Below are 17,666 nucleotides of genomic sequence, written 5' to 3'. Positions count from 1 at the left end.
GTCCGGTCAAGCCCATTAAGCCAGTGGAATGACCGGGCAGTTTACCACCAACCCACGACCGGTGTGAATAACATAGGCCCTCGCTGCCATAGCCTGCAGCAAAGAGTGGGGATTCGGGCAGGATGCGATGCCTCGAACCTGGAAGTGGAGAAAGCCGTTAATGACCGTGTTGCATTCCCACGGTAACCATGAGCACGGCGTGTAGAGATTAAAAAGGCTCGGTTCAGTCTGGGTTTGTGGGAGGCGAAGGAGATCCCACGAGGACAAAACTGGAGACTCCCGAGGCACCAGATGACTCGGCAACGGTTGCTAGCTCGTTAAGGAGTTGCTCGTCGCCCGTGGCAAATAGATGTGCGCCAAAAAAAAAAAAGAGGATCTTGGAGACCAATGTTCAGGTGTTGGCCGTGCGAGATACAAAGCGTGAGTCCAAACTGTCATGTGGATTTGAGGTGAATGGTGAGCAACCGGACGACGACTTGTCTCGGCTGTGATGCTCGACATGTCGTATACTGTGTCTGTCTGCTGGACTCGAGGATTGGAAAGATTGCAAGGATAACCCGGGTAAAGTGAAAGAAAACCAATTCTCGAGATGGAACGGCGTGAGGCCGTTGGTCGAGAGATGGAGGCAATGCTGCTCCAACACGGTCCGGCATAGCTCCGCGCCAACTGCTGTCATGATGCTGCTGAGCCAGCACAAACATGATGATCGGAAAGGAAGTAACGAAGTGGGAAGTAGTTCTCATGGGCTCCGCACTGGGCGATTTTGCGCGGAACATCGTGCGTGGTTATGCAAGAGATGTTTCCTAGGAGGCGGTCCCCTGAAAACTGATATTCCAGGGACGTGATGCTTTGGTTGCCATCTTGCTCTGCATGTCGCATTGTCGAAGTCGAGATCCCATTCAGCTGAATGATGTCAGTTAATTCGAGTAGCTAAGAAGCAATGTGCGGCAGCCGTAGGGATCGGGGGGCCTTTCGTGGAATCCTACCAAGCAAAGACTCGTTTATTCACGGTATCCGGCCAGTTGGTCGTGAATCGAAACCACTGGAGGGTGGTCGCTTGGCCGCACACGTTTGGCGTGCTTCCCGAGACATGATTCGTCGACACGAAGTGAGGCGCACCCCTAACATCCGAAATGTACCCCTGTGTACCTTTGGCTTTCGATATGAAGGACACGCAATCTGTGTTGCGATCCCAAGGCGTGGAGGCTTCTGTTAACCCACTTGGCTTGGCAATACCCTGAAATCCGAAGACCAATGACCCCATCAGCCTCTCCCTTCACACACATCGGAGGACGTGAAGCCGGCCGCCTGGTCACACTACTCCTGGATGTTGGTGTTGGAGCGGCAAGGGTTCAGGCCTTTGACTTATCTTTAGCTTTTCCGAAAAGCTTCGGAGCATGGAAAACTAAGGAATACTCCGGTTATGCTCAAGCGAAAGCTGAGCGAAATCGTTTATATAACTGGCCTCTGAACCACCGAAACGAAACGACGACAGAGATCAAGATCCAGGCCACGATAAGAATCTACAACAACAAGTTAGCAGCACGCTCGGACAAGACAAATACAAGCCTACCTTCCGAGTAAGAACGCACCTTGCACACTCCGAGTGGCAACATCAGAACAACCTCAAAATACAAAGATCATCAAGACATCACCGTTCGTCCAAATATCATCAAGATGTGCCACGGACACCCCGCCGGACATTCATGCGGCCATACTTCGCTGCACTGGCACTATTGCCCAGCAGCCAAGATCGACCTCAATACGGGATACCAAGAGCAATGCAGCAACACGACCATGGCCAAAGAACAGCCCTCCAACGCCGGTTGTCCCTTGCAGAACTGTGACTTCAAGAACACCAACGGCAACTGGACATGCTGCCAATGCAACTCCCCAAACACAACCGGGTGGTGTGACGGCATGCTGCCTAACCCGCGATGGGAAAGAAATGCCCTCACCAACGAATGGCAGTACATCCAGACCTGCGATCACAATTGCTGCAGGAACTGTCCCAGGGAAGGTATGTGGTGGACCCTCCTCCAGTGACCTGAGACCTCGGATATTGGTAGCAATAAGCTAACAGACAGACCAGCACCTGCCCCCGGCTCTAGTGCCGAAAGCTCTCGGAAGAAGAGAAAGGATTCCAGCAAGCGCGGTACCAGGGACCCCAGAGATGGTGTATCCATGACCGCAGAGGAGGTCGGACAGTCGACATCCTACGACATTGCGCTGGACTACAGCGGGAAGGAAAAGAAGCACAACAAGGAGTCGTCGTCGCAGTCGAGGTCCCGGAGGCACTAGCCAATTGGAGTGTCCCGAGGAGGAATGTTTGTGCGAACACGAGAAGCCGGACGTCATGCCGGCGGATGCATTGCTTTTTTTGGTGCAAGTCATTGGACTTTGGAGCCAAAAGTGGAAGGTTGCCTTCTCTTTGATGATACTCGTGGATACCTCGTAAACCACGTCTTGGAGTTGGGCGGCGTCGATTGTTTTTCAGAGCATACGGCCAGCATGCATCGAGGGCGCACAAAAGGAAAGGACCGTGATTTGACAACTGGAAGGATGGATAAATGAATGGTGGGGAAAGCAACAGCAACACCAGCGGCGTTCTTTTGGTTCGGGTTGTTTTTTCTGTTAATCTTCGGCGGGTTCTGGATCCGAATTTTGTAATCTGGGATTTTCGGTCGGCAGGCTCTGGGCGGCAGGGTCTTGACGTGTGCCTTTGCTTTTTGTTGTGTCATCATAACCGATGATTGAGCCTTAATGAAATATCTCCAACTTCGCTTCTTCGTCTTTGGTGCTCATGATCTCGAATGGTCTTGTTACGTAAATGGCCAAGGTGGCGTAATTGAGTGGGTTGTAGTGTTGATGCGGTTGACAACCATGGCAGTCATGCCTGTTGTCTTGCGGCGGCTCAAGTGTAAGAAGGTCCTGACCTATTGCGTGCCGTGTTTGCGTGGTGGAAGTCATGTTGATGCCAACACAGCAGTGTTTGTGGTGAAGACGGGAATGGGAGAGAAGACCAGTGGAAGTGGAGTGAGGTGGGTAAGCGGGCAGTAAAGGGATAATAAAGAACAGGACCAATGCTGATGTGGATTCTCTTGACATAAGCACTGGCCTGCCGCCACGGGAATGATGAAAAGTACCTAATCAATATGAAGCTATCGCATGTGGGCATGCGGTGAAGCCGGCATCTCTTGTGAGACCGACATGTGTGTCAAACAGTCTCAATCGGTCCAAGTCGGCAGCGTGCTTTCCACTTCCGGGGCCCTGCATGTGTAACCAGACTGTGTGCGAAGTTGGGGTGATGCTGAATGGGAATATTTGGGTCTTTGTTTGCCCATAGCAGAACCTTTGGTGTTGATGCTATCCGGGATAGGGTTAACAGCGAGGAAGCTGCACAACCATGGTTTGTGGTAGACAATTGGTGGGGGTTGGAATTGGACAAGTTGACATCATCAAGAACGAGAGGTGGTGAGGAGGGGTAGAGAGGTTGAAAAAGAAAGAAGGAGAGAAATGGGATGGAAAGCAGGGGAGAAGTCCGGTTATCTCTCAAACGTGCACAAGTTCCTCCTCGGCAGCAAGGAATCGATGCAGAGATACTCGTTTGGGGGAAAGAGTAACGTGATGTGAAGGGAAGCACAGAACTCAGCTTGAGACAGATGATTGTCGTGGCAGTCGACTAGTGCAGTGCAACCGCAACCGTGAAATTGGCGTGGATTTTGGGAGGAAGTCGTAAATGGTTCAGTCGCAAAGCTCATCCAAGCGGAAGGTGTTGCCATTTCCAGTCTCGGGCAAGAACATTGACGTCAACCTAGTCAACCGCCTTCTGGTGGTGGTCACTGACGATCTGCGGCAAGAACGTGGCCAAGAACAGGCAAGAACGGCGAGCAAGCCCACTACCACTACAGTCCGGGTAATTCAGCCCCCCCGCATCTTCGCCGACCACCAATGAAGCTGAAACTTGGTGTAGGGTTAGGGGACTGCTAGGCGCGATTGTTCGTTCGCAATCCCCTCATTCAGTGCCTCGGTTGCTAATATCCACTTCATGCGAGGTTGAACCACAGTAGTTCAACGATGCAGCGTTGGCGATGGGTTGATGGTACATGATGGAGGTTACTTCTGGCATTTGTATGAGATACCCGAGACTCCGATGATCGTCGGTATTCGGCCAACATCCACGATTATGGCAGCCAACCCACTCGGGGAGCACGATAACTCGATGACCGCTTTTGACGGACTGTCGATATTGGGATAATTTTCTCGATCTTTAGAGATGATGGCGCCCTCGTACGACGTGCAGACAAAGATATGTATTTCGCCATGGGAGCGCCAAGTGGATATTGGTTCCTAAACTCGTCGTCGTCCCCTCGAATGGAAACACCCGACGTCTTATTTGTCTTGTCGTGCCACGTGCTGTACCGTCTGTGCAACGCCTCGCTTCCGTCTGATCTGATATCTGTGCAAGGATGGGGCGGGCAGAGCACCGGATGGTGGTGAAAGCTGGGTGCGGCACGGTGATGTGCATTTGCTGGTCCCGGGGTTGTGGCCGCGGCGTGTGTCCTCAATGGTCGTGACTGGATCGTGACTGGGTAAACTGTATACACTCGGCTACACACTTGACGACGATGACGAGATGTGGCCAAGCACCCGATGTTGTACGTGGCATCACCCTTTCCACGTGCCAAGATGACATGCAATCACAAACCACCTGGCTCTTCTCCGAACAAAGATCCAGTTTCACCACGGCTGTCAGTGCGTTCCCAACTCTATCACCCGTTGGTTTGCATGAAAGAGCTCTCAACCGGTTACCGGATCCAATTTTGAGGGCTACAGATAACCGATCAGCATTCCCTGACAACGACATCTCGGTACTGAGCTATCGACAGGCTCTGGAAGTGAGGAAGGGATCCCTTCCATATACCGACCGTGATATTGCCATTATGTAGCACTCGTCTGCCTCAACCGAGTGAAACAACATCGTGAGGAAATGAGGCCGTAAACAGTAACCTTCCCGCCATTGCGCGTCCCTCTCCATCTCGGGCTGTCCGAAAAGAAAATCGACAGAAAGAAGATAAGCACCGGAGGGGCCTCGAAGAGGATAACCGACGACTGCTGCGCATGAGGTGCGGTTGCAGTATTTGGTGGGGACTTTGAAACGCATCACTGCACGACGACGAGACCTGGACCTGACCTGGAGTTGTGGAGGGGTTCCACCGAGAGGAGTCCATTGCTTCCATGCCCGGGCAGTGGTCCGGCTCCGCCCACCTCGATACAATCGGGCCAGGCGAGAGCAAGCCCAAGACGGCGAATGTGAGCGATGCCCAGATGAGTATGTGAGAGGAAACAAGATAAAAGTCTAATCGATCCCAAAGTTCATCTCTGCCATGACGAATGAGGCATTTTTGTATTGTCATGGGAAAATCATCATCGGTACATTCTCCGAGCAACCGAAACCCGGATCCAAACCAGGTCCAGGAGCTGATAACTCCGGGAGATCATCATGAGCAGATCACCATCAATCAGCGCCCGTCCTTCAGCTTCAGAACGGCCTGCGCCGTGACGCATTGAATTGATGGAATGAATGTCGTGACACTCGGCTTTGGTTCCCCAAACTGCCAAATGCCCTCGTCACCTTGATAAACCCCCTGGCCATCATTCTGCAAGACAATCAACGCTAACGCGCCCGTTGAACAAATGGTTCTGGCAGGCGACGAATGAGAGAAAGAGAGGAACAATTCTGGCTCGGCACTTTGTCAAGCCATGCCACATGGCAACGGTGATGCCCCTGACGCCAGTTGACGAAGGGATAAAGACGGGGTCCGATCCATTGGACTAAGGGTGCCTACAGAGTTGTGCCTGCCGGATCGCGCCCATAAAAACTCCAGCGGCGTACACTACAGCAAGTGGACATGAAAAGTTCCAGCGACCTAGGTCCAGGTGCGTGCCCCCATGTCGTTCGTTGTGTTGCACAACATCCATATTTTTGATTGGCATCGTGACAGTGACAGTCCGAATATGATGCGAATCCGACTTTGTTGAATAATTAATTGCCTAATCACTTCAAAGCCCGCGATTCGGTCTCTTGAGGTTGCCCACCCATTCTTTTCAGGTTGAATTCCATTTGTCCAGAATGCCAGTCGTTGGGGGAAACTGCGTTGGCCTGTTCGTCGTATAAGTCCAGACCCGGACCTGCCAAAACAGTCGCTCCGCCAATCTCTCCCCCTCTCCACTTCTCTTCCGTTCATTTGCGAGCGCATCCTGTCACTCATTCCACCCCCCGAAATCCCATCCGTTTGTGACTTTCCTACACTCGCCCAGCCAGGAGACAAGACGACTAGTCTCAGAAAGTAGCGCCATCGACCAAACCAGCCCGACCCTGCAGGAGCCGTCCTTTTCCCCATTTAGGTCATTTAGCGATTCGAAACACGCGGACCGACCAGACTGCTCCAGCCAGCGACAAGCCCACGCTCTCTTCCAGCGCCCATCACCACCGCGTTCGGTGAAACCTTGCTGGTCAAGTTGCTTCTGCTTCTCCGGCGGCGCCATTCCTTATTCGCCTTTGATCGTCGCTTCGGCCGTTTCAGTGGACTGCAAGATTGCGACGCCCCTACGGGCACCTATCGAGCCGACATCACGTTTTTGCCCAGTGGGCAAGGGAACAAAAGGGCAACAAAAAGGAGATCCCTCCCCGACCCTTGATTTACCATCGTCCGACATGTCCACCTCGTTTGATTCCGCCGATTCCTCTCGTCCTATGATGGCTCCCACTGTAAGTTTCGCGGGAATTGTCATGCTAGCATGATGATCCATTCCCCTTCCTTAATTCCATTACCCATTCATTCCAGATGCGCCTCGATAGGTTTACTTCCCTGTCTGTTGTGGTCGCGGCCGTTGAGTTAGGCCGGTTGACTACGTTCCGGGACTAGAGAGGACTAGGCGAGGGAGAGTTGCGCAGTCGCAAAAACAGATGCGACAAGCACCGACACATAAAATAGACACATAGGGATCTTCTCTACAACACTTTTGGCTTTACACTTTTACACTACCCACCCACTCAACCTCGACCCGAACTAACAATGTCCACCCCAACCCAGACCCAAAACCGCGCCTCCGTTCGCCTCTCCAGGGCGGCCTCCATGGCCCCCTCGGTCGCGCCTACCTTCAGCACCACCGACACCGCCGTCGCCCAGATCGTCGACATTGGCAAGGGGCTCGAACGTATGGAAAACAAGGCGCTGACGCAGCAGCGCGTGCAACTGTCCGAGGAGAAGAGCGTCAACTTGCAGAAACTTGCTCTGGGCGCCAAGCTTGAGCGCGCGCTCGACCGTCGCATGTCTGGCCAGGATGCGGTCATGAGGCCGCGCAAGCCAACTATTACCGCCGCTTCAAGTGTCATCAGCGAGAAGGAGAGGGTCGAGGCGATCTGATTTGGACATATTGAGCCAAGGGGCATGAGGTGAATGGAGCGACAAAACAACGATCACGCGGCAAGACAAGAGAAGAATATCTGGCATGTTTGGCCGGTTGGCCGGAGAATGCGCCTGCCGCTCTCGTTCACTCCGCCTGCATAATGCCGTTCCACACGCTATTGGGGGACGTTGCGCTGAGACCGGCCGCGCAATACGAGAGGATAGCCAGATACCAACCTTCCTCGTCCGCTCGAACCACCCCAACGCGAAACTTACATGCCAACAAACCCGCCGCGTCGAGAATTTGGAAAGGAGTTCACCACATCGGGCGAAAGTAGCGGTGATATTGAGAATGGGATAAACTGCGAATTGGATGCTCGGTCGCAGGCAACGGGAGGAGTTGTACGATTACATTTTCTGGGTGTTCAAAACATCATGGCGTTGCTTATTTTTATTTTCAATGTTTTTCACCACATCTGGATCATCACCTTTTGTTGAGGGAGAAACATTCGGGTGGCCAGCTTGAACCGCTACGGGACAAGACACTGGCCAAGGATTCGCAAACATTGCTGCTTCATGGACATGTTTTCATTTTAGAAGAAGGCCGGGGGAGTGGTCAACAAAAGGAGAAGAGCAGACAGCAACTTTTATACTGGGCGAGCAAGCAGCAGACATGTTAGTTACATGGATCGATGGAATGGGTTACGTTACAACGCAAATTCGCAACCGGCACCTCCCTTTCGGTGTATGTGTATGTATACCTATACCTGAGGGCCGTGATACGAGATACGTAGTAAATTGACAGGAAGTTTCAAGTTTTCATTATGAACGAAAGAGAAGTTTAAAGTCAGAAAAAAAAAGAAAAAACAAGGTCCAATTTGTGAAATGCATGCATTGAGGTTCTTCGGTACGTAAACAAGTCCCGAGTGCCGTATCGATGTGAGCTTGTAATGTTCTTCTTACATGTATGTACATATGTGGTGGCGCACCGTTTTTGTGTGTCACAGAACTCGTCGTGCAATTCGGGTAGATTAGTAGATTCCCACGTGGCTAGGGTAGATAACTGTCGAATCGAGGGCCGTATATTACACAACTGCGATTCGGGTTGGTAGTAGCATAGTAGATTCCAAAACATAACAGACAACTGAGAAAAAACCGGAAAACTGGAAAGATCCTCCAGTCCTACCTCATTGGTATTAACACTCGCTTCCATGCTGAGTGCCTTGTCAAGAAGAAGGAAGTCGAGAATCGAGCAGGGCCTGGGAAATGATGTCTGCCTAGAGTGGAGGTACACACACTACCCGTACTACTGCCTGGACGGCAACGAATGAATACCTACCTCTACAGCAGCTTACTATAGACTACAACACAACTGAAGAGAACTGGTAGTGAGTAGAGGTAGAGGTAGTACTTAACAACTAGCTAGGTACCTACTGCCGCAGGGCATGTCATACAAGTATCTAAATTTTTCAAATAGTCCAAAATATAGGTAGGTAGGTAGGTAGGAACTTGATATATTGAAATTCACGGTACCGTCATCACGACTATGTACGTACATCGACTGGGGCTTGGATGTATACGCCACTTCTCAGTACCTAGGTATCTATTATATACTACCGGCTTCGGTAAGTCATGTATCTTTAGCGTGTACCTATCTAGGAACTCGATTTATTTAGGTGGTGCGAAGTGGTTATCGCAGGTGGTGTACTCGATGGCAAAATAGAACCGGACATCTTATACATCACGGCACAAACATTCGAGCAGGATGGGAAACAGAGAGTAGTGTTTCCAGGGAAATAATGGTGTAAAAGAATGATCCCGATTATGTATACCTAACGCCTCTAACGCGCAACTAACGACTGCCTGGTAGTGATAGCAGAGCAAAAAAAAAAAAAAAAAAAAAAAAAAAGAGCGCTGACTGTTGACAAGCGCTGTGTGTCCCTTAAAAACATGTAATACATGAAAAATAACAAAGTTCCCTCTGCGTCGTGCGTGTTCCCTTCTTTTTCCATCAAAGCCAGAAAGCAGATAAATGGAACAGCGTCCTTGGACGACGCGCCCCTCCCCTGGCTGTGAAGATGGGTTCCGGTTCCGGGGGCCACAGGCCAGTCCACGCCGAACCATTCTTCGGATTCGGATCCTGTCATCATGACAATTCCGCAATACCATCCCCCTCCGCTCACAACGACCCCCAACCTTCACACCCTTTAGTCCTCGTGATCATCTCCTGGATATTCATCCCACTCATCCCACTCAGCACGAGCCAACACCGCACCCAACTCCCTGAAACCCAACTGCCTTGATACTCGCTATCCCCTCCCACTCCACTTCACATCCAGTTGCATTTCCAGCATCCTCCTAAGCCTGCTGCTGCTGCTGCTGTCCATCCTACTCAGCACCAGCACCAGCATTCTTAGCCTCCAACCGCTTCTCAATCTCCCTCCCCAACTCCGCCAACTCCTTCTCCTCCCCTTCCACCTCCAATGCCCGTCCAACCCACTCCCTCGCCTCTTCTAGTCTACCCATCTCCAACAGACTTTTTCCCCTCCTAAACCACGCCTTTGCATTCCCCACCCTCTTAGCCTCGACACTGGCTTCCGCATCCACCGCAGCCTCAGGCCACTCCTGCATCCACATGTGCGCCTGCGCCCTGTTCGAGAACAAGGAATGGACTTCCTCCCTCACCAGCTGGGACGGTTCCCAAAGCGGGCGGGCAAGTGCCATTTGGATGCCCAACGTGTAGAATTTAGCTGCCTCGCTGTACTTTTGCTTCTTGTACTCGGCGTTGCCGCTGTCGCGCAGCTTGGAGACTTGGGCGGAGCGTTTGGGGTTTACGGGAATGGGAGGGGGCGGGACCAGGTGCGGGGCGTCGAGGGAGTGGAGGGAGCGGTGCAGGGCGTTGAGAGCGGCGAGCTCGGATTCGAGGGCGCGGGTTTGTACGGAGGAGAGGCCAGAGGAGGCGAGGAGGGAGATGGATTTGCTTTGGGGGTCGATGGTTAGGGGGAGGTGGGTGTAGGTGTCGAGGTCTTCGGCCATTTTGGGCGGTTTGTTATTTGTGTTGGAATGGAAATGGTTATTGATCGAAAGGACGACGTGTCTCGTGTCTCGGATGGGATTGCCGAGCGTGGAAGTGTTGAATGATGTTTCGGTCGGTTGGAATGTGGCTGTTTTTGATCGAGAAGGTAATGATGTCGCGGCGACGATCGGATTATCGTTTGATCGTGAGAATCGTGCACGCAAAAAGAGTGGTTCCGCAAGTTACGAATGTGGTTGAAGAAATGCCACGGGGTATCGAAAACGATGTGTTTGCAGTGCGTGGAGGAGGAGGATGTTTGTTGTGATGGTGACCAGACAATGGAACTGAACTGGACAGGACAGGTCCCACAAGAGGACAGCTCGCAGCTCGGTCCCGGCAGGTCACCAAATGGACGGGCGCAAGTGAATGAACTGGCCAAATCGCAGCTTCCTTGCCGTCTAGGCAAATCTTATCTTATCGGATACCGTCCGGCAGGCAGAGCGACCTGAGCTTCCACGGTAATTGCTGTGATGACTAAGCGGACGAGTACCTACCTCTACCCCTGTCCTTCGACGATCACTGTGAGCCTGCCGTGCCTTGCATGACCGAATGCCGTGGCCCAGACGCGATCGAATTGACGAACTACTTAATATATGCAAGTCAAACGGCAGATGTTTTCAATCAAACAACTCGTCGTACCTGACAATTTCTCTAAGCATCTCGTCGATTTAGTTTTCTCAAATGCTTGCAACTCCTACCTATTCTATCTATCTAACTGTGCACCCCAATCCCAATCAGGATCCCCCGCCATGTTTTTCCCAGGATCCACTCAATCTAAAACGCCCAAACATCCACTTTCACAGACAAATTTTCAAACATGCAGCCGCTCATAACCACAACTCCCAAGTTCACTCCCAACAACAAATCGGACCATATCAGTTCAATCGGGTATGGTGTAGCGGTAACATCGTTGACTCTCACTTCTCAGGAGTGACTGCTCTCTCAACAGCCCCGGGTTCGACTCCCGGTATCCGAGTCTCAATATCTTTTTTCTTTTCCCTACCGATATCCTTTTTGGTTTCCCTTTCCGCCTGAGAATACCTAGTTACCTACATCCATCCTCCGTTGTTCTCATTTGCTATTATCTTGTTTCTTCCTTTTTTTTTGCATACGTTTCATCCAGTGACTGATCCTCTTTCTTTTCCCGGTACCAATCAAAACTACAGGCACGAGTTCCCTCTGGCTTGTGGCTTTTCAACGACAAGATCAAATCCCCACACTTTGCCACAAGGATATACCCGCCAACAAAGAGCTGGATGAACTGCACCATTCAGGGGCTTTGTTTACATACCAGACGAACTAGTTCGTGATGAAAAGTTGACAAGTTCCTGGGTGGGGCAGCAGAGTTCGTCCAAACAACGACGACGACACTCCATCGTACTGTGGTCGCGAGCAAAAGTAAAAACCCCCCTGTCAGTACTTTTTTGCACGGACAATATGTGTTTAGTACCTACCCCACTTAATTTAACTTACCCATCACACCAAGTAAGAAAGCGCGAGTTTGTGCTTGTCATTTAATATCAAGCAAGGTCAAGGGTCACTGGAAAATCCTAACATGCCACTGCACGATTAACAGCAACCCCGGTTTATTTGTATTTTCTTCTTCTTTTTCCCTGCCTTCGACCCTCGTCTCTTGTCTGTTTGTCCGTCCGTGCCCACATTGCTGACGCCTCGAATGAAATCTAATTTTTTGCCGGTGCCTGGGATAAAAGAATCTGCGTTGCCGTAGTCGTCTTGGTAAGACAGCACTTTTGACGCGCAAAATGAGGGGGAAATTTCAAGAAGCAAAAGTGCCACTCCGGATGGACAGTCAGTCCGTCCCCAATGCTTAATGCCAATGCTGAAGGGAAGAAAGATAACAGAAAGTTACTCGAAAGGAACACGCTCAAGACACATCCAAACAAGCATGATTCCAACATACATGAATGCCGATATCATGGACAATAAGCAACACGCGTGACAATCAAGGCGACTGAGATGGCCGAGGCGGTGTATACTCTCGCCCAACGCTCGGCTTCGCGCGGGTAAAGGTTTCGGGCGGTGACCACGGTGACTCTCTTGTCGCAGTCGAGTCGAACATTCGCGATACCCAGTACAATTCGTGCTCCCAACAGCCTTGGGCTGGGGTCTTGGGGATGCTATCCACTGTGTCCGAGTCAGCATTGGCTCTTGATAGCCCACATGACGACAACACCTACACTTGCTCTTTCCTGTGTTCGGATCAACGCTCTTCAACTGCTCAACAGTCCATCGCAAAAGCTCGGCTTGCTCTGGTTCCAGAGTGTTTAACTTGGTATCGGCAATATCATCCCAGTTCATACGCATGAGGTCGGCACGTTTGAAGTACTGCCAGTAGGCCAGGAGAACCACGCCACCGTGCTGTACCTCCTCGACGAAAGCACTCTCAACAAAGTCGGAGGGAGAGTTGGGACTCGGCCCAATTGGTCCATAACGGGTTTCCTATGCAACCAACAGTTAGCTCGTCTTGCCTCATCCACGAGAAAATGGACTCCACACACCTGTTGCCTGCCACCCGAGTTATCTCTGACCCGACGATACCGATCGAAGGAGATACAGCTGACTTGATGGAGGAACAAAAATGTCACCAGATAAATGGTGAACCAATTCTGCATATCACTCGATGTGATAAGCTTCTCGTAAAGCTTCAGCACTCGGGGAGCGAGGATTTTATAAATACGCTCGTGCCGAATGCTATCGAACTGGGCAACAATCATGCGTGGCACGTCGACCCGCCCATAGAGTGGGTAGTCATCCTTGTAGACTGGTTTCATATCAAGCGTGTCAGAGCTGCTATCTAGCCATGCGGACCCTATACCATGGCCTGGAGAACTTTATCAGCCTGGCTCTTCAAGGCACTAGACGAGGCTACTTACGGATAGCAAACCAGAGACGGACTGCATTCGTCAGCAACTCTCTCTTGTCTCTTTGACGCCTGGCTTCTATGTTATTCTTGCTGTGCTTGCCTTCTGTCGTCTTCTAGACGGGTCCCGTTAGTGACGGCCATCTGCACACTGAAACAGGCAAGACACTCACAGAAAGTGAGCGGCACATTTCGGCAATGGTGGCGAAGGTCCGCTTTACGATGCCGTCGGATTTCTCAACCGCCTCCTCAAGTCCAAGAAGAGCGTTGGCGCTGATATGTTGATTGAACTGGGCAGCGGCACTTTCCACATTAACCAGGCAAAAGGGCTGCAAAGGCTGAGAGGCGGGATAGCCGTTGGCCACGTATCTTCGCTCGTTGATATCTGTGGGAGCCGGGTTGAAACGCCGGACTTCCAACACGATGGGTGCCTTGCATAGTCGTACAACCACCTTAGGTTCATTGCACAACCCCTGAACCATTTCGACGCGGCGAGTAGGGCCGCACTGGTCGCTCACATCGACATCGACAACTTGAGTATGAGTGAAGCGTTTCGTCAAGTTCAATCCGCCGGCGCGGAAGATCCTTATCCCAATGATCTTGTCGCGAAGACAAGGGATGTTGTGGATGGTCTTTTTCGAGTCTTTGGAAAATAGGAGGCATGATTGACACGGAGCATCACGATTGTGTGGCTCTAGTGGGTTGGGGTGGCACTTTTTTCCTGGTTAGCATGCGTAAAATCGTATTTGTCGTGGTATCAACAGTACTTACCCTGATCCGCTGATTGTGGCATCTTATACAAGCGCCCATGCTACGAGTGTCACACGTTGCTTTCCGCTTGTCTTCTTCCAGCGGGCCACGCTTCTTCTTCTCGACCGAGCCTCTCCGCAAAGCATTCTCTGTCCTGGTCGAGCTGCCGGCGCCGACCAAACCCATGTTGGACCCAGTCAAGGTATGGGAGAGGTCCCCATAGGAACCGCCCAACGGTGTTGATACAGGCACAAGTTCACGGTCTTCAAAGTCAGAGTCGCCCGCCAGTCCTTCATTCACGACTTTATCCTCTCTGCCCTTCATGACCTCCACCCATCGTTGCTGTTGTTCTACAATGTGATCTTGTGAATACCCAGCTGCCGATGTTGCAGGCACAAACATGGATGTTTCTGTCGGGGCCATGATAGAACGATTCACCTCGGACCCATGTATGACTTGAACACGGTCATACCCCACAGTCTGGTCCATGGGGGTTGGGAATCGGGAATTGTTTGGGTTTGGCGCTGATAAGGCGGGGTTGCTCGAAGCACCGTAGACGCTCAAATGGCTATGTGGCGGGTAACCATATGTTATATAATTGTGACCTCGTGGTGAGAAGCATGAAGAGGACATGGCAACATTGTCAGGATGGGACGACGAGAAGGAAGATATATCGAGCGTCGTGTGTGACTGCAAGGTTTGACAGAAAGTGACGGGTTCTTGGGCATAGCTGTCGGTTTTTTGGCCCATCCCCGGGGCGTTTGGCACTCTGAAACTATTACCACCAGGGGTGTCGTCGACCTTGAAGTCACTGATTGACGGTTGATAGGTTTGATAGACATTCTGTGGAGGAGGGGCAACTGCAGCCGACTGGGGAAAATAATGGGGTTGAGTTACCAGGGAATATGGGGCCAAGGCCGGGCACGCTTCTGAGAGGTCGTTCCGTATTGACGGGTCTGCAAGCGAATGATGGATTGGACCGAATTGCCCCGGTTCTGCAAGGCTAGTGAGAGACCGGCCTCAACAGTGTTTGCCCGGTGAACGAAACATACCTGGCAGCGCGCCTTGCAATGCATGATGATATGCGTAAAACTCCTCTAAAATGAGGCCACGATCGGGAAAAAGGTACGACACATCCTGTGCCCCTGGCAGTGAGGCAGAGGTGGAAGGGATGAGACTGGGGGGCCTGCGGTCATAGCCCACGGGATCCCCTTCGCGTTTTCTTTTGTTTAAGCGGACATCAGCACCCGCCGGGCCTACTGCATGAGGTATCGTAGAATGGAAAACCTGGTGTTGCGCAAAACACGGGGGTGTTATTAGCCAGGACAGCAAGTAGTAGGCCTTGGCTCCAAAACTTTGGGCAGGCAATCAAGCTAGGCGTCTCGAGGATATCAGGGGAAACAGAGCAAAGCAAGAGAGTGTGTGTGGGAAGAGCGGGTACTTGCATGTGAAGTTGGCTTTGCAGCGAGCAAGGAGGCATTGTGGCCGGTATTGTTTGGGTGACCCATCTTGTGTTCCCTCAGTTCGAGGTAAAGCAATTGCCTAGATAGGGGGTAGGAGGTTGGTGGTCCGTGTCGTGTGTGAGGATTGGTCGCCTTGGGACGAGTGTGGTCAGGGAACCCAGATGCAACACGCGAGTTGATGTGACGACGAGGAAGCTCATTCATGGGGGTCAAACCGGAACCACGCTGGATCTAGCAAGCATAATTCGTTCGCGGCAGACGTGATTGTCATGGAGCGGGATGAGAGCAGCCTCCGAGCACCCAAACATGGCAAGGCACGAGGGAAGCCGGTGAGGATGACGAGGCCGGGTAGGCAAATCCTGTGGGGTTGGCTCGACCTTGGGGAAGGTAAGGTACTGTTGTAGTAGGACTGTAGGAGGAGGGCCACGCAGGCACGTTGCACGAGGGCGGCCAACAAGGGGGCGGCGATGAGACGAAAAAGGGGGCAGAACGGCCCAGCGGAACGAGGCGGAGGAAAGTAGAGGCGACAACTAATGACGAGGGCGGGCGCTCAATCTGGAAATGTGTGTACTTTGATGTTATCGGCGGACCTGTAGATGAAGCAGCCCTGGCCGTGACCCAAACATGGGAGCGTCTGAAAAGGGAGTGGAAGCCCTGGAAGGAAACCTGGGTGTTTGGGCTTGCCGCGAGGTTGCGTTGATGGGACACAGAGGTTAAGCTTGATTCCAACAAGTGTGGTTGTGTGTGTGTGTAAGAGAAAACCCCGGGGCCCCTTGATTTGTCAACAGAGAGAGGGCAGAAAACCTGAGCCTGAGACTGGGAGAGAGAGATGAGGCGGAGAGTGAGTAAGTGGTTCGCGGTGCAAAAAAACCGCGTGAGGGAAGCGGGCGTGTATACATTGGGGAAGGTAACGTAAACGTGACACTGTCAGTCAGGTCCCTCTCTACTACTGGTACTAAGTCCGAGGGGAGCAATGAAGAAGGCCTCGGCTGGCTGTACCACCACCATCTTTTTACTAACGCTGCTGCTGACTGACCAGGGGGGTGGACTGCCCAGCAAGCGTGTGCTAGGATGTTGAACGTGACTTTGCCGTAGCGAAGCAGCTGAGGTGTGTGAGAGGCCAGAAGCTGAGCCAGACGTGGGAGGGCAGCCTGTACTACGGCGCGGGCAATGTGTGTGCCCCGCCACCTGTGATACGTGAGATGCCCGATAGGAGACCTCCCAAGATAACAGCCACGATCGAGGTTTGCGAGGGGTAAAGGTAGCTGTTGACAGCTGACTGTGATAAACTATGAGGAGTCCGTCGCAGTGTCAGTCAGTTAGAAGGGTGTCGGCGAAGCCTCCGAATGAGGTGATTGACCAATCTGATTCGCGTAAATGAATGTATTTGGACGCCTTGTTTTGCATACTCATACTTTGTCGCTTTATCTGCTCGGCGGCTACTATTCGTACCAGTGAGTGCAACAGACATCTTGGGCTGGACAAGCCGGCAGGCTGTTACATACAGTCTGTTGGGTTGGGTGTCCTGCCTTGTGGAGTGCATAGTTGGGACGGCAGCTGGACGATGTTGGACGTTCCATGAGGCCATCCACTGTTGCATTGGCATGTTGATAACCTCATGCCATGAGACAAGTCGTCATCACGGGATGTGGGCCCTTTGCAGCTGGGTAAGGGACCTTGGGGACCTTGATCAAAGGCTTAGGTTGTCCCGCGTGGGGTGGGAACGGTGGATACCTACTCGCCACTGCTCATGGCATTCAGAAGCAGCCCAACGACCAACGACGTCTTGGTTTCTTGAGACTTGTCCAGATTTTAACGAATCCAAGCTTTCTCGCATTTCGTCGAAGAAAAGACTTGATGAACGGATATGAAGAATACCCTTTCTGCGTAGGACGAGGACGCTGAACACAACCCGAGTGCCGGTCAAGAGCAAGGACAGGCAGTGGAACTTGAGACTGAGATCAAGGTCTGAATGTCGTGTAATGGTGGGAAGACCTCCGAGTTGTGACATTGTTGCCTCGAGGATCAGTGGTTCTATGTGGGAAGCGAGTGAGAAAAGAAGCATTCCAATGCGCTGCTGGTAA

General features: G+C 51.9%; 4 protein-coding genes across 4 annotated transcripts; 2 read left to right on the top strand and 2 right to left on the bottom strand.

Moving 5' to 3' along the window:
* Nucleotides 1-1,513: 1,513 nt before the first annotated feature.
* Nucleotides 1,514-2,788, top strand: NEUTE1DRAFT_59015 (uncharacterized protein; the record flags this gene model as incomplete). The annotated part of the gene is made up of 2 exons (XM_009849099.1): nucleotides 1,514-2,020; nucleotides 2,084-2,788. 2 exons carry the CDS (start codon nucleotides 1,678-1,680, stop codon nucleotides 2,299-2,301), a joined length of 561 nt encoding a protein of 186 aa, XP_009847401.1.
* A 3,930-nt stretch (nucleotides 2,789-6,718) lies between these two features.
* On the top strand, nucleotides 6,719-8,231 carry NEUTE1DRAFT_77694 (uncharacterized protein; the record flags this gene model as incomplete). Its single annotated transcript, XM_009850311.1, has 2 exons — nucleotides 6,719-6,772; nucleotides 7,098-8,231. 2 exons carry the CDS (start codon nucleotides 6,719-6,721, stop codon nucleotides 7,428-7,430), a joined length of 387 nt encoding a protein of 128 aa, XP_009848613.1.
* A 1,569-nt stretch (nucleotides 8,232-9,800) lies between these two features.
* NEUTE1DRAFT_108046 (uncharacterized protein) lies at nucleotides 9,801-10,448 on the bottom strand (the record flags this gene model as incomplete). Its single annotated transcript, XM_009850310.1, has 1 exon — nucleotides 9,801-10,448. One exon carries the CDS (start codon nucleotides 10,446-10,448, stop codon nucleotides 9,801-9,803), a length of 648 nt encoding a protein of 215 aa, XP_009848612.1.
* A 1,611-nt stretch (nucleotides 10,449-12,059) lies between these two features.
* NEUTE1DRAFT_77693 (uncharacterized protein) lies at nucleotides 12,060-15,406 on the bottom strand (the record flags this gene model as incomplete). Its single annotated transcript, XM_009850309.1, has 7 exons — nucleotides 12,060-12,633; nucleotides 12,687-12,948; nucleotides 13,008-13,330; nucleotides 13,383-13,485; nucleotides 13,543-14,082; nucleotides 14,141-14,989; nucleotides 15,172-15,406. 7 exons carry the CDS (start codon nucleotides 15,193-15,195, stop codon nucleotides 12,452-12,454), a joined length of 2,283 nt encoding a protein of 760 aa, XP_009848611.1.
* Between the last annotated feature and the right edge of the window lie 2,260 nt (nucleotides 15,407-17,666).

This window comes from Neurospora tetrasperma, assembly GCF_000213175.1.
Source record: "Neurospora tetrasperma FGSC 2508 unplaced genomic scaffold NEUTE1scaffold_1, whole genome shotgun sequence".
NCBI lineage: Eukaryota > Fungi > Ascomycota > Sordariomycetes > Sordariales > Sordariaceae > Neurospora > Neurospora tetrasperma.
The sequence above is the reverse complement of the archived record's forward strand: the minus strand, read 5'-3'. Positions and strand labels throughout refer to the sequence as shown.